The 24608-nt window shown below is 38.9% G+C and overlaps 2 protein-coding genes across 20 annotated transcripts in view; one reads left to right on the top strand and one right to left on the bottom strand.

Moving 5' to 3' along the window:
* Positions 1–16131, bottom strand: part of LOC147829704 (uncharacterized) — a 54809-nt gene extending 38678 nt beyond the window's left edge. The window contains exons 1-2 of the mRNA XM_087204501.1: positions 15970–16131; positions 15412–15473 (exon numbers count right to left, since the gene is read on the bottom strand). Of these exons, the coding sequence (XP_087060627.1) occupies positions 15412–15473; positions 15970–16131 (224 nt within the window). The remainder of the gene's footprint in view (positions 1–15411; positions 15474–15969) is intronic.
* An 18-nt stretch (positions 16132–16149) lies between these two features.
* Positions 16150–24608, top strand: part of Agtpbp1 (ATP/GTP binding carboxypeptidase 1) — a 205994-nt gene continuing 197535 nt past the window's right edge. For 7 of the 19 annotated variants that reach the window (XM_087204795.1, XM_087204801.1, XM_087204796.1 and 4 more), the window contains exon 1: positions 16167–16349. The gene's annotated coding sequence lies outside the window, so the exon portion shown is untranslated. Of the gene's footprint in view, positions 16350–24608 lie in introns of all 19 variants that reach the window. The other 12 variants (XM_087204804.1, XM_087204800.1, XM_021242610.2 and 9 more) reach the window with 6 other exon arrangements.

Genomic DNA, 24608 nt, shown 5'->3' with positions numbered 1-24608 from the left:
GGTAAATTATGAAGCTATTTATGCCATACATGTTTAGGATTGAGTAAAATACAATCACTGGCCAACGCTTTGTGTTTCAATTGAGTGACATTATAGTTGCACAACTCATCAACAACATCTACTCTGCCTTTGGTTTTGTTGTAAAAAGTTACAATCTCTGTCTTCATTTTTGAGCTTTCTTGTTGATCTTGCCATTATGGTGCAATGCTGACATCAGCAGTACCACTTTGGTTTTCTTTTCAATATATGAGGCCAACATTATATCTCTTTGAAATCCAAACATACTATACAATTCTCTAGTTTCCACTTGCAACATTTCATTAGAATTTCTGCTTTGTTCTTGCATATAGTTCCTACATTGGTCAGTTTCTGCTCCGTTAGCAAATGTAACATCAATGGGTAAACCAATTATAGAATGTCACATTCTGATTAGTTTGGGAGATAAGAGCCACAGGTTTGTTTACACCATCATTTGGTTTATCACTGCACAAATAAAGATCTGGTGGCTGAGTGTTAGGATAATTTTCTAAGATGAAAGTATAATATATCTTTGCATCTATCAGGGCATATATTTTTATACTGTATTTTAAAGGTTTATTTGGCAAATACTGCCTAAAGCTACAGCAACCACGAAAGGCTGCATGCTGTTTAATAGTCATGTGTTCAAATGGAATGTAAATTGCTTAACATTTTGAAACAAAGCTCTCAAACAATTAGTGGATAGCAGCCAGATTATCAGTTCTTTTTCTTTTCTGTTGGGTGGTTTTGTCATCAAACCTCAGGCAATTTTGAAGGAAATCAAATCTCCTCAGTTATTGCCCACAGCCATCACTTCTCCATAAATCTTTTACATTCCTGTAATTACTATAAGCAAGCCCTGCTCGGTACAGCAGACCTATGAATGCTTTCAGTTCAGCTAGTGAGGTGTCATAATAAACACATTTTTGAATATGTCTAGCAGTTCACACTGAATGTTTTACTTGTATTTCATCATTTGTGGATTTTACATCTTGTAGCATATACTCTGTTCCAATTTCCAACATTGGATTGTAGTGCTGGCATTCTGTACAATAGGTTTCACCCCTGCCAAGAACCTAATTATATTTTCTGACCTAGTTCTAACATTGGATCATTCCAATGACCATTTTGTTTCATTTTGACGAGTCAAATATGTACTCAACGTTGCTGTTTTCTTCCTCACTTGAATCAAGGAGGTAGCCATTCCCTGTGTCTGTATTGGTTGAGTCTCGTTCCTTTCACTGTCACAGAAACTTTGGCTCAAATGGGCAATGTCAAAGTCATCATCATCACCATCATCATTGGTGCATGAGTTACCTGATGGCTCACTTTTGACCTCCTCCCAAACTTGTAAACTAGTTTTTCATGTGCCATTGTACTGAATTGAGCTAATTCTATAGGAAAAATCAGAAGAGGACATTTTAAAAAACAAATCCTAAAAATGTAGCAATGAGCATTTCATGGGTAAAACTCTGTTTCTGCTTTGAAGCTTGTGTACACACCTTGCCCTTCATCCACTAAATGGATGAATGAACAGATGGGTTCTTGTTTTCCCCAGATGCAGCTACTGTGAGCCACATTCAGCTTCTATTATGGTAAAGTACATATTTATATTACAAAAGTATGGCACAGGTGTATTTTACCCCCAGTGATGCCTGGGGATACATATATAGAAAATGTTACACACAGCACTACATGGGTAAAAATCTTGATGTGACACCTTTGCACACGTGCACACATTTTGCTCTTTATAGTACCAAGTGGGTGAACATAAAGATAGCTTCCTGTATCTCCAGACACAGATACTGAGATGCATGGCTGGCTATCATTATTCATTAATTTATTCATTATTCATTAATTTTCATAATTTCATTAAAAAATTACGGAAGGGTATATTTTACCCACCATGATGCCCCTTTGTTTTATATTCCTTATGGCTGCAGAAAGCTTCTCAGCTAAGGTCATTTTCACAGTGAACAGAAAATATATAGCAAATCTCAATTGTATACAGGTTACTTAATAGCATCTTCTCTTAGAAAATTAATTTGCCTGAGTTGATGGAGGGGGTTTGGTGAGATGATAATTGTATAACAGTGAAACTTTCTCCAATTCAGAAGCAAACAGCACATCTACATTTTCTGTATCATCATATTTAAGATTAGGTAGAATATACTTAAGAAATCAGCATAGGTATGACGATTCTCAGCATCAGATCCATCCTATGTATAGCCAACTTGGAGGTGGTATTAGTTTTCTATTGTTGCTGTAACAAATTATCATAACCTTAGTGACTTAAAGTAACACAAATTTATTATAGTTTCATTGTTTAGAATTCTAACAGAGGTCTTCATGGCTGCATTCTTCTCTGGAGACTCTAGAATAGAATTCATTTCCTTGCCTTTCTGGTTTCTAGACACCACCCATATTTGCTGGCTGATCATCCCCATTATCAATGTTCAAAATCACAATTTTGGATCTTTGTGACTCATCTTGTTAAGTTACATCTTCTGACTATATCGAGGAAAGGCTTGCTGCTTTTAAGAACTTTTGTGACTAGAGTGTGCCCCCAAAATTCAGAATGATCCAGAATATTCATCCTACTTCAAAGTCCTCACATCTGCAAAGTCTCTTTTTCATGTAAGATAATATAGTCACAGGTTCTGAAGATAAGGATGTGGACATCTGTAGGTAGGTCATTATTCTGCCTACCACAGAGATCAAGAGAAATGAATTCCCAAAAGAAAAAGGCATTCCTTCCACACTGTCCTGTACTAGAAGGATTCTCCGGGAAATTCCTAAATGGAGCCTGTTTTGTGTGGTCTCAGACAAGTTTTTTGCTTTTTACAGGAACAATGTGCTAGCATGTGACCATGATCTATAAGTAAGACAAGCCAGTGCCACTCAGTGTTCACCTGTACAATATTTTTGATACCTCACTGAGAAACACCCACTAATCCTTTAGTGGGTTTTTTTTTATTTATGAAATTTTTGCTTTTGCTGTATAAGGAAAAAAACCCATTTTTTTTCTCTTCAATAGTCTCACAGCACTTCTGTTCACCAAAATTGTGGAATTCTCTCCACCACTGTATTAGTCAGCATTCTGTCACTGTGCCAAAATTCCTGAGATAAGCAACTTATAAGGAAGAAAGGTTTATTTTAGCTCACAGTTTCTGAGGTTTTAGTCCGTGGTCACTTGGTCCTGTTGATGTCAGCAACACAACACAGTTTGATGCAATAAGAGAATAAGGCAGAGGAGGTCTGTTTATCTCATGGTGGTTGGAAAGCAAAAGGATAGAAGGAGGGACTGGGGTCCTAATACTCCCTTCAAGAGTATGCATGAAGGGCCGGGGATTTAGCTCAGTGGCTCCACTGCCTGCCTCGCAAGCGGAAAGTCCCAAGTTCAATCCCCGGTACCAAAAACAAAGAGTATGTAGGCCTCCATGACCTAACTTACCTCCACTAGGTCCCCCCTTCTAAAGGTCCCAAGAGCACCACATGTTACTACTAAGCCTTTATACATGGACCTTTGGGAGTCACTTATCTGAACCATAGCACAACTGAGGAATTCCCTACTTCTTGGCAGACACCAAGTGACTGTCTTAGCATTTTACTCCATTCTAAAACTCTACCTAAAGATATTGTCAAATTATAAGGTTGAGAGTTTACACTGGCCCACTTCAGATGGCAACCTCAAATCCAGGTTGTTGATTGTGCTTCTGACTGACCAACTCTAAGTTAGAGGTTCCATCAAACTGCTCCTCAGATTATTTGCTGGAGTGGCTTACAGAACTCAGGAAACTGTTCTACTCACTGTCATTCATTTATTATAAAATGATACAATCCAGAAATAGTCAGATGGAAGAGATGCATAGGCAAGGCGTGGAAAGAGGAATGTGGAGCTTTTATGTCTCTTCTGATTACATTGTCCTGCCAGTACTTCCACATGTTCAGCAACCAGGAAACTTTTTGAATCTACCTGTTGGGTTTCTATGGAGGTTTCATTAAATTGGCCATTGGTGAACTACTCAACCTTCAGCCCACTTCAAAAATGCCAACCCTTTAATCACCTGGTTTTGAGCTCCCAAACATGAAGCTGCTCATTAACATATCAACAGTCACTTACCACTTCAGACATTCCAAAGGTCTTTGGACTCTGCAGCAGCAAACTAGAAAAGGCCAAAATATCTCTTTCTTATTGTATTACAATATCACACTTACTGTTTTGAAATGCACTTGTTTATGAACAGTCCAGATATAAATGTGTCACTGTGAATCCCAAACAATACAAAAGGGAATTGTAAGGTATTTTTACTAGTGTCCCAGATTTAAAATTTAAGCTTGCACTAGGGTCATGGGAGGCCATGCTGTTGAGGAATTGTAGGTCTAGACTCCTTTGAAAAATTGAAAGTTTTGACTTACAGAAGGAAGGCTGAAAACATAACAGACATACCAAGATATTTTGGGGGCATAGTATATATGATTCATTGTCTGGTTTATAGAAGGAGCTGTACACTATTCTGATGTCTTTCAAAAGTAGAGAACTATAGAACTGCAGTGATACTCAAGGGTAACCCCAAAGGATAACAGTAAAGGATAACAGTAAAGGATAACAGTAAAGGATAACAGTTGGCACAACTTGGAGGAATATATTTGATTGTCCATACCTAAAGTAAGACATAGCCAGAAGGATGGTTCAACACTATTTCATGAACGGTTGCCAATTGTTTGACTGAGCAATCAGGGACTTGGAAGAAAGTTTGGTGATAAGGAAATTAGAGAAGAAGGTTCTGTGTGGATGGACTTCTCTGGATAGGCACAGGCCATAGAGATATTTTTATTGCATCAAAAGATACCTACTACAGAGGGGGTTCTTAATCAGGTGGACAAAAGATGCCTTCTGAGGGTGTCAGTCTCTTTCTACAGCTACCTCAGTGTTTGCTTGATGGACCCAAACACAATGGGCTTGTGATGGTAGGGATGGTGGCTAGGTAGGGATATGTGTGCAATAGCATGGATTTACTGTCATGAAGGCTCACTTGGCTAATGCTACTGCAGAGTGCCCAATGTGCCAACATTAGAGACAAACAGGAAGTCCTCTTGGGCAGCTTCTGCAAATAGTTGGCTTGTGCACTGCATGGTAGCCAGTAGCAGGTACCCCTTCTAGTACTTTCACAGTTGAATGTCTCCAGTGAGACACCTGAGCATGAGCAGGTTTCCCCTGAGCCCTAGCAGGTAAATTTCCAGCAAGTTCCACTAGAACAGCACCATAGGAAATGGTTTGCCATCCAATGAGTCAGAGCTGTGACCTCTCCAAGGTGGTGCTCAGACTTGGGGGACTGATTCGGATAGAGAATAAATAAGCCCTCTCACCAATTTGGTTAATTGTTCTTGTGAAATTTCCATCCCATGGGGATAAGAAGAATCAGTCTGGTCTAATCCTTGGAAGATGAAGGAGGTACCCCTAAATGTGACATATCTTACAATAGTATATGTCTCCTCAAGAATACATGAAAACATTTTATTTATTTATCTATGTGTTGGTATTGGAGAATGAACCTAAGGAATACACACTGAACTACAAACAAGCCCCTTTTTATTTTTTATTTTGAGACAAGTTCTCTCTAAGTCACCAGGCTGGGACTAGAACTTGTGACCCAGCCTCCTACAGTGCTGGGATAACAGCATGCACCACCATGCCTGGCAGACTAAGATAATGCTGGATGACTTTTCCTTGCTTACATGAAAAATCTAACTTCTTCATATTTATATAAACTCTTGTATTATATAAGATTGTGACAGGAGAGATTAATATATGAAGAAGACTTTCTAACATTGCCTTTGGTTTTGGGCTAATGCAGTCTTTTGCTGCTTCTGTTCTATGGCTGCTTTAAAACTCGAAAGACAAGAATTAGCATTCAAAAGCACTATATAATTTACAATCTGGTTTTATATACATTATATTTTTAGTCCATTCAACACCTTTCAGAGTTGATAACTGAAATATTTTCTTATATTAGATGTTTGTGACCATTAATCACGCTATGTCAACTTCAAAGGGTAAGCAATACCCAGCAGATTAGTAAAGCACAGTTCTGGGTGTGATGTGGGTGACTGACTGACATGCAGGCTAGCAAATTAAATGGGGGAAGACCCACCTTGGATACAGGCAGCACCAACTAAAAGGCTTGTAGCTTGGATGGAATAAAAAGGGAAAAAAGAAGGAAGCGTGCCCATTTCTAACAGCTACAGCCTTCACCACTGCCTTGGACATTGGTCTCCAGTGTCTTCACCTGTCTAACACAGACTCACACTGGCGGCTCTACAGGGAGCTTCCAGGCCTTCGACTTTGGACTGGTGCTGCATCCTGGATCCCTATTGTTCTGCAGCTTTCATCTGCTTGGGCTGAGCAGGTTCTGGATCCCTGGGCTCTTCAGCATACAGACAGCCATTGTGGATTTTCTCACCTCTGATCTTGTAAACTTACCTAATAAATTCCCTGCAATAATTATACATATATTTTCTATTGATTCGATTCCTCTAGAGAACCCTAATTAATACCAAAGTTCATTGTAGAAAATTTAACAAACATTGAAAATAAAAGCAATACAAAAATTGTTTTTTTGGTACCAAGGATCGAACACAGGAACTTGTGCCTGCCAGGCATGCACTATGCTGCTGAGCTAAATCCCGGGCCTAAAGCAGGCGGTGGAATTGCTGAGCTAAATCCCTGGCCCCAAAGCAATAAATTTTTAATGGCCTATATGACCTATATAATCCTACCATCAAGTGATAACTATTGTTAAAACTTTAATGTAGCCGGGCATGGTGGTGCAGGCCTTATTCCCAGCACTCTGGAGGCTGAAACAGGAGGACTGCTCCAAGTTCGATGCCAGCCTAGGCTTCATAGTGAGTTCAAGGCCAGTCTGAACTACACAGACCCTGTCTCAAAAAACCAAAAAATAAAATAAAATAAGTATAAAAAATTTTAATGTATATTCTTGAGTTTAAAAAATTAATTTTATTGGTACACTTTTGATATACAGAAAGGTCACATTTAGCATAGGGAATTTGTACCTGTACATAATATATCTTGATTCTTTTTTTCACCATTCCCCTCACCTCCTTCTTCACAAAATCTGTTTCCACTTTTTTCTTGTATTCTTTTTCCCTTCCTTCCTTTCCTTCTCTACTTTCCTTGTTCCTCTTCCCATTTGAACCTTTACCTCCTACTTCCAAATATCCATTTTGGTCCATATTTGCACCTTCAACTTCTCACCCCAAAGAAACAATTGATCTTTAAATGCATGTCTGATTTATTTCATGTAAAAGTATGGTCTCAAGGTGCATCTATTTACTTAAAAATATCTCAAGTTTATCCTTCTTTATGGCAGAGTAGTATTCTATTGTATATAAAAACCACATTTTCTTTGTCCTTTCATCTGATGATGAATATCTGGGTTGTTTCCAAAACTTATTATAAATTGTGCTGCTATAAACATAGGTGTGCATAATTCATTGTGGTATGATGCTTTTAACTCTTTTGGGAAAATGCCAAGAAGGAAAATAGCTGGGTCAAATGGAACTTCTAGTTTCAGCTTTTTGAGGAATCTCCACACTGATTTTCATATTGGCTGTACCAATCCACACTCCCTCCAACAGTGGAGAAGAGTTCCTTTTTCCCTACAGCCTCACCAGCATTTGTTATTGGTTGATTTCTTGATGACAGCCATTCTTTCTGGAATGAGAAGGAATCTCAGCGTTGTTTTAATTTGCATTTCTCAAATGACTGTGATGTTAAACATTTTTTCATATATTTATTTGCCATTTGTTCTTCTTCATCTGAAAATTATCTATTCATTTCAGATGCCCATTTTTGGACTGGGTCTTTAAGTTGAGGGGGTCTGACTTTTTAGATTTCTTTATATATTCTAGATGTTAGTCCTTTGTCTGAGGAACATCTGGCAAAAGATTTTTCCTGTTCTGTGGGTTGTCTATTCACTCTGTTGGTGGTTTCTTCTGCTTTGCCAAAACTTTTTAATATAATGAGATCCCAGTTGTTGGTTCTTTGTGATATTTCCTGTGTGATCAAGGTTTTGTTCATAAAGTCTTTGTCTACACCCATGTCTTCAAGTTTTACTTGTTTTATCTTCCAGTAGATTAAGTGTTTCTGTTTTAATATTCAGATCTTTTATATGTATGGTGAGAGATATGGGTCTAGTTTTAATGCTCAGCATGTGGAAAGCCAGTTTTTCCAGAACCATTTATTAAAGAGGCTATCTTTCTTCCAGTGAAGTTCTGGCCCTTTGTCAAAGATAAGGTGGCTGAGTGTGTTTGCAGTTGTTTCTGCATCTTCTATTCTGTTCCACTGATTCTCGGGTATGTTTTTTTTTTTTTCCAGTACCATGTTGTTTTTATCATGGTAGCTTTGTAGGATAATTTCAAATCAGGGATTGTGATGGCCCCTGCCTTGCCTTTGTTGCCCAGAATTGCTTTTGCTACTCTGGGACTCTTCTGGTTCCAACTGAATTTTAGGATTGTTTTCTCTAGTTCTGTGAGATATGCTATTGGTATTTTGATTGGGATTGCACTGAATCTGTACAATAGTTTTGGAAATATGTTCATTTTCACTATATTGGTTCTACCTATCCAAAATAAGGGATATCTTTCAATTTTCTGATATCTTCTTCAAATTCCTTTTTCAGAGTACTGTGGTTTTCAATGTAAAGGTCTTTTACTTCCTTTGTTAGACTGATTCCTAAGTATGATGCTACTGTGAAAGACACTATTTCTGTAATCTCTCTCTTAGTGAGTTTGTTATTTGGGTACAGGAATGTTATTGATTCTTGAGCATTGACCTTGTATCCTGCTATGCTACTGAATTTGGTTATTAAATCTAGGACTGTTTTGGTGGAGTTTTTGGGGTCTTTTATGCAGAGTATCATCATCTGCAAATAATAATAATTTAACTTCTTCCTTTCATTTCTTTCACTTGTCTAATTGCTCTATTCTTCCATCTTTATATGGATAAAAACACGTTTTTTTATAAAAACAGAATCAGGTTAGTTTGCTAAACTACCTAACAATGTAACATGAATGTTTTTATGTCATTTGTGTATTCCTCCCAACCCTCTCCCCTTCCCATCAGCACAGGGAAGCACTGAGCTATGTCCCAGACCTTTTTTTTTTTTTTTGTCCCAGACCTTTTTTAAAAAAATTATTTTGATATGAAGTCTTCTTAAATTGCCCAGGCTTGCCTCAAACTTGGAATCCTTCTGCCTCAGCCTCCTGAGTAGCTGGGATTTCAGGCATGTCCCATGGCTCCCTGATTAATGCATGTTGTTAATCCTTTTGAAAAAGACATCATTATGAAGCTAATGAAAGCTACATTTCTTACACACCAGAAGCAGCAACTATACTGTTATTATTTATTTATTTTCTGGTGCGGGAGATAAAACCCGAGCCTCACACATACTCTATGACTGAGCTGCACCCTGACTTCTCTTCAGGTTCTTTCTTAATGAGATCTGTTAAGGAAATTCACCAGAATGCTTATGTAGAAAGATTCCTATGGGGTTCAAGGCCTTCTGGCTTCCCTTTCTCTTTTGGAAAGTCCTTGAACTTGGAGTACTTATAAGGTCCTGTGGAAATGAAGGGCTCTCTGACACTGCCCCTTACTGTAATAGCTTCGAGGTAATTTCATGTCTATTCCTGAATTAGACCTGTTGGACCCTTTATTAAGAAAGCATGCATTACAGTTCCATTTGTAATGGCTTCCTAGCATCCCAGGTGCCTTGTTGTACTTTTTTTTTCTTTTGTACTAGAGATCGAACTCAGAACCTTGTACTTTCAAGGCAGGTGGTGGAAACACTGAGCTAAATCCCTGGCCCACCTCGTTGTACTTTTAAGATGTTGTGAACCCCTTTGGGTAAACATTCTCATAACTAAATGTGATCACACTTTCCAGGTTACTTTCTTAGAAAAAATTCCTATAAGTGGATCACTGGTGTGTCAAATTTTAAAGCTTTGCCAAAATTTAAAGGACATTTAAATTTTATCTCACAAATTTAAAAAAGGGTATAGTTGTTGACAGATAGGAATGTTTAAACTCAACTTTTCTGACCTTGAATAATGTATCATTCACAGATTACATGAAGATATTTGCCATTGCACAACGTTTTATGCTTAGAATCATAAACAAAATAAAGATAAGTAGAAAAAAGACAAGAAAACTTTTTTTTTTTGGTAATAGTGGTTAAACCCAGGACCTTCACACTGAGCTATATCCCCAGCCCTTTTTTGATTTTATTTATTTACTTATTTTTTTGGTACCAGGGATCGAATTCAGGACCTTGCGCTTGCAAGGCAGGCAGCGGAACCACTGAGCTAAATCCCTGACCCTGCTCTTTTGATTTTAAAAGACAGGGTCTTGCTAAGTTAAAGTTTCCCAGGTTGGTCTTGAATTTGTGATCCTCCTGTCTCATTCTCCCAGAGTGCTGGGATTACCATGATATCCAGTTTGTCTCCTTTATTAAACTCCTTAAAACTTTGGGACACAAATTTGAGCCCATCAGGGCAACCCTGTCTTAAAATAAAAAAGTAGTAAAAGGGCTGGGGATGTAGCTTAGTTTGGAGGCCTTGGTTTCAATACTGAAACAACAACAACAGCAAAGCTTTTGGACAGAACCTTGTTCACCTGTGCAGGTCGGGACAGTCATTGCTCAGGGAATGTCTGTATTATAAGATTCACATTGGCACTAAATTTACTTACCCAATTTCTTTAAGACTGAGACACCAAAGTAAGAGTAATGAAAGTAATTTTCAGGGACACCCAACTGTTAGCTGTTACATCATTCAGTTTCAGACCCCCTAGAGGAATGCCTAGAAGTATCTAGCCATTGTCCTAAACCTGTATTCACCTGGGTTCCAGAAAAGGGGAGCCTAGCAGACCACCCATGGTGAGCTGAACTTCCCTGTTAGTTCCCCAAGCAGAAGAAATTACCCAGGACAGAAACCAAGTCAGTGCCCTCCCAAGCAAGGCCAATCATCTCCTGCGAACTGAATTGCCCATAAAACCATAAGGATTCCTAAGGAGCTGTGGAAACCAGAACTGAGATAATGATCCATCCGACCCTGACCTATTTCCCCTAACACTTAAAAGCTGGCCTGGGAAAATTTAGCCCTTGTTTAAGAAAAGAAAGAAAGAAAAATAAAGGTGGATTCAGTGTCAACTACAGAAAAAAATGAAAAGCTGGGTGCATACAGTCTGCAAGGAACTGGCTAGATGGATTTGAGGAACCCTACTTAAGTGAATATTATTTATTCAGACTGTGACATATCATACAATTATTTTATTTATTTACATATTATTTGTGGTGCTGGTGATTGAACCTAGAGTTCAATGCTAAGCACACATTCTACCAACAAGCTTCACCCCCAGCCTGATTATTTACATTTAGTTTTATGTATTATAACAAGGCTTGTCAAAGAAGCTGTTTAAAACAATGGAAAGAGTGATCAAGATTTGGCTCTATGCTTTGTCAGGTTCAAGGTAAGATGATCTAGTTCATTACTGTACAAAAATGATTTCCTTAATTGACAGATTCAGTAGAGTAGTTGGATATAAGGTCAACACTCAAAAAACAATAGCCTTCTTATACGCAAATAGCAGACCCATTGAGAGAGAAATTCGGGAAATAATTCCTTTTACAATAGCATCCCCCAAAATGAAATATCTAGGAAACAATCTAACAAAGGAAGCAAAAGACATCTACACTGAAAACTACAGCACCTTGCAAAAGGAGATCGAGGAGGATATAAGAAAATGGAAAGACATCCCTTGTTCCTGGTTAGGAAGAATCAATATGGTGAAAATGGCCATACTTGGAGATACCTCGAAGAACTAGGACGGAAAGTCCCATTTGACCCTGCTATTCCACTGCTGGGGATCTTCCCCAAAGAATTAAAAGAATCATACCACAGTGATATATGTGCACCCATGTTCATAGCAGCGCAGTTTGTAATAGCTAAAACTTGGAAACAGCCCAAATGCCCATCAACTGGAGACTGGATCAAGAAAATGTGGTTTTTTTATAAAATGGAGTACTACTCAGCCATAAAAAAAAAGAAATTAGAGACATTTATAGCTAAGTGGATGGACATTGAGGCAATACTCTTAAGTGAAATAAATAGGACACAGATGTGTAAATACCGAATAGTTTCTCTGGTGTGAGAAACTGAAAGTGTAAATAAGGACTAAATGTATAATAGGTCATGTGAAATAGGAAGAAAAGGGGCAAAGGGGAAGGAAGTGGGAGGGCTAAGGGAAAGGATAGAAGGGAATGGGATTACTATGAGAAAATGGAAAAATAGGAACAAAATTTTTGTAAATAGGGAGGGCTGGAGGGGTTGAAGGTAGGGCTGGGCAAGGGTGAAAAACAAGAACCAAGAGAGACTATGTAAAGGTGCAAATTTCCAATGATGAATGTCATTATATTGTATACCTAAAATGTACCAATTATTAGAATGAATAATCGATAACGTAAAATAGGAAGCAAAGGTCCAAAGGGGTAGGGGTAGTGGGAGGCACAGGGGAAAGGAAAGAAAGGAAAGGAAAAAATGATGAAAAATGGAAAAAATGGAAATAAAGTCTTTGTAAATAGGGAAGGGTGGAGGGCGTGAAGGGAGGGCTAGGAATGGGGAAAAAATAAGAACCAAGATGCATTATATAAAGGTACAATTCCCAATGAGAAATGTAATTGTGTTGTGTATACCTACAATGTACCAATAAAAGAATTTAATTAAAAAAAAAAAGAAAAAGAAAATGGCCATACTTGCAAAACTGCTACATAGATTTAATGCAGTGCCGATTGAAATTCCAACAATATACTTCACAAAGCTAGAGAAAACAATCCAAAAATTCATTTGGAACCAGAAGAGACCTAGAATAGCAAAAGCAATTCTGGGCAACAGAGACATGGCTGGGGGTATCACAATACCCAACCTGAAGCTATACTACAAAGCTACTGTGATAAAAACAGCATGGTACTGGCAAAGAAACAGACCTGAGGATCACTGGAATAGATTAGAAGATGCAAAAACAACTTCAGACATACTCAGCCACCTTTTCTTTGACAAATGATCCAACCACCCTCATTGGAGGAAAGATAGCCTATTTCATAAATGGTATTGGAAAAACTGGATTTCAACCTGTCAGAGACTAAAACTAGACCCATATCTATCACCATGCACTAAACTGAGATCTAAGTGGATTAAAGATCTAAATATTAAGACAGAAACATTAAACTTGCTGGAAGATAAGTTAGGTAGAACTCTTGAAGATATTGGCATAGGAAAAGACTTTATGAACAAACCCTCAGTAGCAGGGGAACTAGCAGAAAGAATCAACAACTGGGATCTCATCTTATTGAAAAGCTTCTGCACTGCAAGAGAAACCACCAACAGAGCTAAGAGACAACCTGCAATGTGGGAAAAAAATTTTAGCAGCCGTAACTCAGTGAAAGGGCTACTATCTAGACTATATAAAGAACTGAAAAAAATCAGACCCCCCAAATTCAAAGACCCAATTCAAAAATGGGCATCCGAAATGAACAGACATTTCTCAGACAAAGAAGTAAAAGCAGCAAATAAACATATGAAAAAAGGTTCAACATCACTGGTCATTCGAGAGATGTAGATGAAAATAACATTGAGATTCCACCTCACCCCAGAAAGAATGGCTGCTATCAAGAAATCAACCAATAACAAATGCTGGAAGGGGTTTGGAGAGAAAGGAACCCTTCTCCATTGTAGGTGGGAGTGCAGACTGGTGCAACCACTGTGGAAATCAGTATGGAGATACCTCAAAGAACTAGGACTAGAGGTCCCATTTGACCCAGCTATTCCCCTGCTGGGTATCTTCCCCAAAGAATTAAAAGAATCATATCAGTGAGATATATATATATATATATCCATAGATATATATATATCCATGTTCATAGTGACACAGTTTGTAATAGCTAAAGCTTGGAAACAGCCCAAGTGCCCATCAACTGGAAACTGGATAAAGAAGATGTGGTTTTTTTATAAAGTGGGATATTATTCAGCCATAAAGAACGAGAAACTAGAGACATTTATAGCTAAATGGATGAACATATTGAGGCCATACTCTTAAGTGAAATAAATAGGACACATATGTGTAAATACCGAATAGTTTCTCTAGTGTGAGAAACTGAGAGTGTAAATAAGGACTAAAAGGATTAATAACTAATAATTGATACTTTGAAATAGGAAAAGGTCCAAAGGGGTAGGGGTGGTGGGAGGAGATGGGGAAAGGAAGGAATGGAAAGGAAAAATTATGAGAAAAGAAAAAAAAATGGAAACAAAGTCTATGTAAATAGGGAAGGGTGCACAGGTAATGGGGGAAAAATAAGAACCAAGATATATCATGTACAGCTACAAGCACCCAATGATAAATGTAAATGTATTGTATACCTAAAATGTACCAATAAAAGAATTTAAGCAAAAAAAAAAAAGATTTCCTTCTCTTAGCTTCACAATGTTTAAAGTAGGGGGAGTATCAGAATAAACTTCATGGAGAATATACTTGACAGGTGAGGTATACAACCACGTAGCGAGTGGTCCAATAGTATTAAAAGTCAATTACTAGCTGCTCAATTAGGATGGAAGCAGGCCTCTTCCTGGAAAGTAAAGTGGAATTACAGATTGAGGGATACCTTTATACAAGCTGCTCTGGGAGAAAAGGCATCAGTCACAAAGGAGAGCTGATGAGCTTTTTTGCCTCCACCTAGAGGAGGTGCTGGTGGGTAGCGTGTTTGAGAGCAGCTGGGAAGCTAACAGCTGGTGGCCCTGTCACAGCTGGAGCTGGTGTTGTCTAGAGAAGCAGCTGACAGTGTAGCCTGCTACTGCCAGAGCTGTCTAAGTGTCAAACTCTTGAGTTTCTATATATTTTGAATTTTAGTAGTTGAGGTCCCTAACTCACATGTGGGGTCTGGTAAGGTGTAAAGAAAGCCACTGTCTCCAAGGGAAAAGGAGTTCCAAGTTTTCATAGTAAAGCATGTATCACTCACTAGCAAACTAAGTAAAGTGTTTGGAATCATTTCAAAATACATGACACTTTGCTATTTACTTAGTTGAGTAGATTAACATTGCAAGCAGAATTAAAATTGTACAAACACACAGCCACATTTACATATATTACACTTATGTCTTTGGAGGTGGATTCATTTATGAACATGTTCTGTGAATAACAGCTCGTGTATACTACATATATTTAATTTTTGTAAAATGTTAAGTACTCTTAGATAGTAGGTTTTTTCAGATTGGGTAGTTTTGGGTGGCAGTTGTATTAAAACTATTTTAAATACTGTAACCTACCTTTTGATGCTCACAATGGGGAAATGATGACGTTTATAAGATGTCCATGTGAGAATGCACATCTGCCAGGAGAAAATTTCAAGAAGCAGTATGTTGCACCTTGGATTATTTTTTGAATCGCCTTCATACTTGCTTAGTTTTATTTAAACAAGATGATAACAAACAACAAAAGCCTCACAGCTCTCAATTTACTTCCTTATCCAGCTGTATAATTGTGCATTATCAGCTACCATACACAGCAGCAAACTTCAAAGAGGTGAAGGGTGTCAATTTATTCATAACGTGCTGAAGCGCGGTCCAGCACAGCCCAGACCCAGGGCGGCTCAGATAAGACATAGAGTCCTGGCCTTCAGGACTTCTTCGGCGAGGCTGTTTCCCTGACTCTGCGAGGCATACTACGAACCCCGAGTTAACCCGCGTGGCATTCAGCTGGTGGCAGCACCGAGGCCTCTAACGTGCTGTCGGGCCCAGGGCAGCTTGGCCGCTCTCTGGGTCTCGCTGCACAGACTGCACTGCAGAGAATAAGGATGAGGTCCTGCGGATCAGCAGAAAGGTTACCTGAGGAATGAGGCCCGCGCCCGCGGCGATTTCAGGAGATGGCACGCGCAGCCCCGCCCCAGCCCCGCGCCCCGCCCCCTTCCGCAAGCGCCTCATCCCGGTCCGCACCTCCCCTTTCAGCCCCGCCCCCACCAGACCGTCCCTCTGCGCGCGCGCTCCCATCCTGGCGCGCGCCCCCGGGGAGCTGTGCGGTGGGCGGGGCTCCGCGCTGACGTTGCCGGGGATGCGGGAAGGTTCGGCTGCCGAGTTCGCCGCCTGCGCCTCTCCTGCCACTGGGGTTTGTATGAAAACACCGGCGGCGGGCGGCGCAGGATCCGCCGGGAGCGCAGACAGCGGCCTCCCGTGCTGCCCGCGCGCAGCCAGCGCCCCACCCGAAGCCGGTGAGCGTCCCCGCCGGCCGCCCTCGGCTCTCAGGCCCGAAGCGTCCTGGGCGGGAGCGGGCTGGGCCGCAGCCCCTCACCTGCGGGGCGGCGCGGACGCCGTCCTGAGTGGCCTGGGGGGATCCTGGCCGATCGGGCCTGCGGGCCCGAGGCTGCGGTCCTATGGGCCCGGGCTGGTGCGGGACCCCGGTCGGCTCTCGTGCGGCCCGCGACGCCGTGCCTTCCCGCGCTGGCGGCCCGCGCCGGGACGCGTTCTGTTTCCAGCTTATCCCAGGCTTTGAACCTGCTCTGATCTCGGTGGGTGACTGTGCAGAGTTCGGTTCCTAGGTGCTGGTGTTCAGGGGCTCCTCAGCCCGGCTCAGAGGCTCTGGGCTTTTCTGCCTCTTAGGAGCACCAGGGCATTTTGAATTGGTTGGGTTCCTTCTCTGGACATTCACCCACCGCAGAATGGAGTTTTAATACATTGCAATGTAACCGATGGGAGTGCTGATAATTTAAAACTCATTTCCCATTTTACCATGGCTTGCCTGAGTGCCTGAAGATAACCCCTAGTGGAAAATTGTGTGTGTGTGTGTGTGTGTGTGTGTGTGTGTGTTTGGCACTACAGTGTTAATTCTGGGTGAGTTTTTCTTTTCAGGTATTCAATATTGTAGTGGTATTTAATTCTAATGCTTGACAGTTGTAGTTAGAAAGGACTTTAATAATCATTGATCACGCATTTTCACTTACCTTTCCTTTATGTTGTTATTATTTTCTTCGTTAATCTCTGAGGTATTCTTACAAATTCTGTTTTCTTCCTAAGAAGACCAGAAAGTTATTTTTGTAATTGTGTTGTGGAATTCAGTTCAGTAGACCAAAAGAGAAGTGATTTACTTAAGGTGCTCTAAATGGTACATATTTTAAAACAGTTACTTCGAGGTTGTTAGGACTGCCTTTATACTCCTTATTTCTTATCTTAGAAGCAACCTTCCATTACGACTTGTTCAGTTTTCCATTCCACTTATATTGAGTCTACAGCGAAGTTATATATGCATTTATAATGCTTCAAAGCCCTGCCTTGAATTGATTGCACTCACTTAAACGCTGAAATTGGAGGGGTGGCCTTAAAGCTACCTTTGTGTTTGAACAACATCGGAAAACATTAAATGTTTTGTAGAAGTAACTTTAATAAAGCTTTTCCAATTGATTTGACTTGAGATATTAGCACTTTTCAGAAAAGTCTGGCTAGACTGTTTTGTAAGAATAGTGTACCTCCATTAGTAGAAGGAGGTCCATGACTTGTGAAATTGTGTTATTTGTCTAACATTCTATATTCTACATTTTGAATATTGTTTTTACCCCTCCTTCCAGCTTCATCTTCAAAACCTATTCTTACTTGAAGTACCTTAGTACCTGGAAGCGGAACAGCATGTGAACATTGATGAGGGAACTTTTAGACGGCCCTCTACAAGTCAGAAGCTTCCATTAAGCAGTGGGTGTCAGTGTAAACAACAGAAGCTGTGTAGGGTGGGCCCTGAAGTTTATATAAAGTTTATATGTGATCAAAATACACAGAATGAATTAAAAAAAGTATTACTGTAAAAGGCATTGCCACTATTACCCCTCAAAATATTCCCATTGCTTCAAACACACCCCATCATTCTCGGTACTTTCTCAAGCAGCTCTGGAAATTGTTTTTCGTCAGTGTTTTTACAAGGTGTGACCGAAATACAGTGGACCCTCAAGTTATGAGGGGCCTGCATACCAACAACTTGGGTTAATTAGGTTAATGGAGGACTCATCTGCCTCTTATCTATTGTGTGTTCCTAGGTAAACATCTAGATCTCAGCTGTATTGACTTAGCACCAGCTTGAGTTACAGCCAGCCCTTAGGAACCTATCAAGTTGGTAAGTCAGGCAGGGGTCCACTGTACAATGAATGCTATTGCCTAGAGCCATCAAGGCAGTGGCAGGCTCCTGAAAATATCATGGGCTGTCCCCATCTACCTTATACACATCACCTGGCACTGTGTGACTTCCTGGCTCTTCGCCAAAGTCAAAATGACTATGAAAGGGAAAGGTTTTGAAGTGATTCAGGACATTGAGGCAGCCACAACAGCGCAATAAAGATAGGAAAGAAGACTTTGAGAACTGCTTCAGAAAGAATGAGGTGTATATTTACTTGAAACAAGGGGATTAAATGGCAATGTGTCTTTTTACAATAATTAAAAAAATTTCTTTATGCGCTATATTTTTTGTTTATACCATTGTGTTCATTTTCAATTTTCATGTAACTGTGTTAACGAAAGTTTTTTTTACCTCATTAATGATTTTATGTACCAGTTGATTTGCAGGGATCTGATACAGGTTGAATATCTCTTATTTGACATGCTTGGGCCCAGAGGTTCTTTTTTGTTTTTTTGTTTTTTGTTTGAGACCTGATCTTGCTCTGTAATTCAGGCTGGCCTTAAACTTGCTATGTATCCCAGGCTGGCCTTGAACTCAGGGCAGTCCTCTTGGCTCAGCCTCCCAAGCGCTGAGATAATAGGCATGCGCCACCATACCTGACAGGGGCCAGAGGTTTTTTTGGAATTTGCGAATATTTCCATAATACTTAATGAGATATTTGGGCAGTACCCTACTCTAAACATGACATTTAAGGGGCTGGGGATTTAGATCAGTGGTTCTGCCGTCTTTCTCGCAAGCACAAGGACCCAAGTTCAATCCCCAGTACCAAGAATATTTATATATATATTTATATATATATATAAATATATAAATATATATATGGGACAGAAAGCTGTGGTTATCTCCTGTTGCTTTAAACATGATATTTATGTTTCATATATACTTTATGCCTAGAGGTATGCATATGAAGGTAATTTCATATAACTTTTGTGCCTGCGTTTGACTGCAATCTGTCAAAGGAGATCAAGGGTGAATTTTCTACTTGTAGTGTCATGTTGGTGCTCAGAAAGTTTTAGATTTTGGCATTTTGGAGTTTTGATTTTTGGTTGGGGTGCTCAACGTGTATTAATACTCTGTTCTTACATCTGGTATTTAAACATTTCTGTTCTCAAGTCCCTTTCACACCCTAACATATCTTGGTCATATCTGTCCTCCTCCCAGTCATTTGGTCTGACACACCTCCGTACTGACACACCTTGACCATGTCTGTTTTCTCCTCCCAATCACTTTCCTCTTCTCGGATAGTTTCCCTTCCATTTCTGTGTTTTTCCCCCCAGGACCTCCCCGAGGGATCACATATAAAAGAAAACATGATACTTGTCTTTCTTTACTGTGGCTTATTTGGCTTAACATGATATTCTCCATTTCCATCCATTTTCCTGCAAATGATGTGATTTCCTCTTTATGGCTGAATAATACTCCATTATGTATATATACCACAATTTATCCTGGAACACTCAAATTTGAATAACCATAATCTGTAAGATATTCTTTCAAAATAGTGTCTCATAAAAGAAGAGGCTAATTCAAGCACTCTGTTTAGTAACCTAAGCACTTTGTTTGGAGGAATCCATTAAACATTGTAATTCAGTATGTGGCAAAAATACTTTATATATGCTTAACCATTTTGTCCAACAAAATATCGGAAGGATCTATCTTGGGGCTGTGGATGCAAGTCACTGGTAGAACACTTGACCAGCGTATATAAGGTCCTTGGTTTGATCCTAGCGCTACCAAACACAGAAACAAAAATAAGAATAAAAAGATGTATCTTCAGGGGCTGAGGTTTAATAAAATTAAGTTTACTAATTATTCAAGGACATTCTTAAGTGACTTTTTCTTTTTTTCTAACTGCTGGTGGTTAAAGGTGAAAAACTGATTAATATTTCAACTTGGTGACAGACACTATTTTGCTCTATTCTAAGATAGCATTAATTTTGAGATTTTTAATTTTATCATTATGAAAATAGTTGTAATATTGTTTCTTCCCCCCGCAGTGTCTGTGGACTACACTTTGACATGTTTGGGTTTAAATCATAAAAAGGATTCCCATAAAATTTTGGAAGGGCAATTGCTTACCTGTTTTTGCTTAAGACTTTTGGATCCTGGTAAAGATTTACTAAAAAACAAAACAGAAACAAGTTTATTAAAAAAAACCCAAACTACTGGGAGGCCGAGGGAGGAAAATCAAATCTTTGAGCCCAGTCTGTGCAGTACATCAATTTAAGAAGAACCTGTCTCAAAAAAAGGCATATTTGGTGGGGGTGCTGGTGGTGGTGGTGGTGGTGGTGTGATCTTGATCTTAGCTTTGTGTGAAGGCACTGGGTTCCATCCCCAATACCTCAAAACAACAAGACAAACAGAAAACCCAAGTCAAATTTAAGTACAGTAAAGGCTATCACAGAAAGTTGAGAGGTTTCTAATGGTGTTAGGTGCTGAGGCAAGGGGATTATAGTGTTAATAATTTGAAATGTCATCATCTAAAAAAATGAGATTTAGTAGTATGTTTCTAATTAAATTCAAGTCTAAATTTTTAGTAATTTGGGAATTATAAATATTGAAGGCACATTGTGAAGAGCTCAATCAAATCTAGCCCATAAGCTTGAAAAAAACTCCTTGGCTTCACTTTTTAATCTGTTTCTTTTTCACTTAATCCGTGGTGAGGATGAATCATTCTAAAAGTAGTGCTGTCTTTATCTCACATGTTTTCTTATGGGGATCATAATTTAAGGTTTGAAAACTTAAGGTTTGAAAAAATTTAAAGGTTTGAAATTTAAAATTTAAGGTTTAAATTTAAAATTTAAGGTTTGAAAATAATGGTACAGGTTACAGCGAGAATAAAAACTGTAATAAGGTTAATAAAAGGTATCAATGTAAAATAACTACCCTGCTTTAAAGGAAATGAGACAATAGTTTCTTCTCAGCCAAATGTGAGGAGCAATGGCCTGGGAATATAGATTCATATTATCCTGAATGACACATTCCACTATGGAAGAAGTTGTATGAACTTTCATAGTCACAGAACAGTAGAAAGTCACAAATCTATACATTTAGCAATTAACACTGGTGGGAACACAGCAGAGTGGAGGAATTGCTTCTAAAGATTTCCGATTTTATCCTGTGTAGCATTCTTAGCTCTAGGGTTGGTGGAGGCTAGAGGTCAGCTGAGCTTAGTGATACTATTAGTGTGGGTCAGATACAGAAGTGAAAGTAATTGGCTCTTAGATGGACTAAGATAGCCCAGGATGCTTTTGGCCACACCTACAACACTGCATCTTTCCAGTCACTTTGTTCTTCTTGTCAACAGGGAAAGCAGTCTGCAGGAGGCAGCTTCTTCAGAGAATGTCAAAAGCTTCATGACAGGATAAGGTTAAAAATCTGGACACTGCCTACATAGAGTTTAATGAACTAAGAAGGATATTCTTGTCATTTGAGGTGGGGGTCTCACTGTGTTGCTCAGGCTGGCGTTGGACTCCTGATCCTGCTGGGATTACAGATCCATGGCACTGTGCTGGCCCAAAAAGAATATTATTTTTTACAGCAACTGTTTAGATTTATTAATTTATGGTAGGTACACTTTCTAGATTTTTTTCTTTGCCTGGTGAAAACTAGTTTCTTTTAATTTCATTTCATGACTTCTAATTTTTATTTACATTTGGAAAAAACTTATTTTTTTCCTAATTTTTAATACAAGATTTGTATTTTGATTTTTAAAAAATTATGATAAAACATGCATAACGTAGAACTTAGCATTTTAAAGGGTACAGTTCAGTTGCATGAGGTGCATTCACATTGCTACTCAGGCATCACCGCACTCATCTCGAGAACTTTTCTTGTTTTCCCAAACTGGAATTCTCTTCCCTTTAGACATTAACTCATCTTGTGAGGACTATTCTTTCTGTTTCAATGAATTTGACTACTTTAAGTACTTCATATGCGTAATCAGATAGCATTTGTCTTTTTTGTGATTAGGTTCATTTACTACAGTGTCTTCAAAGTTCATGTTGTAGTATGTGTTAGAATTTGTCTCCTTTTTAAGGCTGAATAATATTCCATTGCATGTGTATATCACTTTTATTTATCCATTCATCTGTCAGTGGACACTTGGGTTTCTTCTGCTGTTTGCTAAGAATGTAGATGTACAGATAACACTTTGGTACAGAAGTGAAATTTCTGGATCATATGGTAATTCTTTTTAAAAATTCTTTTGAAGAGGGCCAGGGATTTTGCTCAGTGGTTCCACCTTCTGCCTTGCAAGTGCGAAGTCCCGAGTTTGATCCCCAGTACCAAAACCAAAATTCTTTTGAAGAACTTCTGTACTGTTTTCCGGAGTATCTGCACCACATGTAAGAGTGTACAACGGTTCCATTTTCACTTGTTCCCTGCACCCCCCGCCTCCCGGCCATTCTTGCGGGTGGGAAGTGTCACGTCACTGTGGTTTTGATTCATAGGTGTGCTGCTCAGTTTGGCTTGCTGTGACTTTGCTGAGGGTTTCTGCATCAGTGCAGCAGTGATCATAAGGATTGCTGGTCTGTGATTTTCTTTGTTTGGCTTTGGTATCAGGGCTGGACAGGGCCTTACAGAATGAGTTAGATAGTGTTTCTTCATCTTCACTTTTTTAGAATGTTTGCAAAGGATTGATGTTAGTCCTTTAAATATTTGGTAGAATTTGCCATTAAAGCCAGCAGGTACCAAGTTTTTCTTTGTCAGGAAGTTTTTTAATACATATTGATTCTGTCTACTTACTAGGTAGGGCTCTGTTCAGATTTTTTATTTCTTTATGGTTCAGTCTTCATAGGTTTTGTGTTTCTGAGAATTCATCCATTTTATCTATGTTATACAGTTGGTTGGTATACGGTTATTCACAGTATTCTTGGTTTCATTGATTTTTCTGTGTTATTCTAGTTGCTATTTTTTGTGCTCTAGTCTGTTTTTTCTTTCTGCTAGATTTGGGTGTAGTTCTTTTTCCCCTCCTTAGATGTAAATTTAGTTGCTGATTTGAGAGTTTTCTTCTGTTTAGAGCTATAAACTTCCCATTTAGTACGTTTTCTGTGTCTCATTGTTTTTGCTATAATGCTTTTGGTTTCTTTTGTCTATAAAAATGTGTAATTACTTTTTGACTCAGTGACTAAGAATGTATTGTTTAATTTCCACAAATTTATGAATTTTCCATTTTTGTTTTCTTGGTTGATTCCTTACTTTCTGTTTTAGGGTTGAAGAAGAAACTTTTTATGATATAGATTATTTAAATTCTGTTGAGACTTGATTTGTGGCCTAATATGTGGTCTCTCCTGGAGAATGTCCCTTGTACATTTGGGAAAAATGTATATTTTGTTCTTGGGTACAGTGTTCTATATATATGTCCTAGATCTAGCTGGCTTATTGTGTTCAAGTGTTCTTTCTTCTGTTGGGTTATTATATCCTTATTGACAATAGGCTACTGAGGTCTCCAGCTGTTATTGTAGGGCTGTTTTTTTATTGCTTAACTTTTGCTTTTGACAGTCTGTTATTAGGTATGTAAAAGTTTTTAATTGCTCTGTCTTCTTCCTCTGTTGAACTGTTTACTAATATATAATATACTTCATCTCTGTTAACCCTGTTTTGATTTAAAGTCTGATATTAGTCTATTTTTTGGTTACTGTTTGCATGAATATATTTTGCCATCCTTTGAGTTTGAACTCATTTGTCTTTGTCTTGTTTTGTTTTTATGGCACTCAGGATGGAACCCAGGGGTGGATCTCTCTCTCTCTGTTTTGCAATGCTGGGGTTCATACATATATGAACTCCTTTTTTTTCTGTACCAGGAATCAAACTCAGGACCTTGCACTTGCCAGGAAGGCATGGTGCCACTGAGTTACACTCCTGGCCCTCATACATATCTTCTGATGGCAAATTTCATTCATTTACATTTAAACTAATTACTGATGAGAGATTTATTTCTGTTTACTGCTGTTTTCTATATGCTTTATAGCTTTTTTGTTCCTCATTTCTTATACATCTTGATTTTTTATAGGGGTAATAGTGAGAGCTGACTGGACTTTGGTAGGCAGTATGATGAAAAATATGGTGAAAGTTTAAAAAAAGTTATTACAGTTGCACATTGTTACTAGTCCCCCTAAAAGTACTTTCCCTTGTTACATACATGCTTATCTCATCATTCTTAGTACTTTCTGAAGCGATTATGGAAGTCCTTTTTTAGAGTTTTAGTTGGGCTGCTATGGCTGCCTCAATATCCTGAATGGATTCAAAATGTTTACCTTTCATGGTCATTTGGACTTTGGGAAAGAGCCAAATGGATCAAGTGAATAAGGTA

This window comes from Heterocephalus glaber, unplaced genomic scaffold, assembly GCF_053883595.1.
Source record: "Heterocephalus glaber isolate CG9 unplaced genomic scaffold, H.glaber_assembly_v1.0 deba00000546, whole genome shotgun sequence".
In the NCBI taxonomy this organism is placed as follows: Eukaryota; Metazoa; Chordata; class Mammalia; order Rodentia; family Bathyergidae; genus Heterocephalus; species Heterocephalus glaber.
The sequence above is the reverse complement of the archived record's forward strand: the minus strand, read 5'-3'. Positions and strand labels throughout refer to the sequence as shown.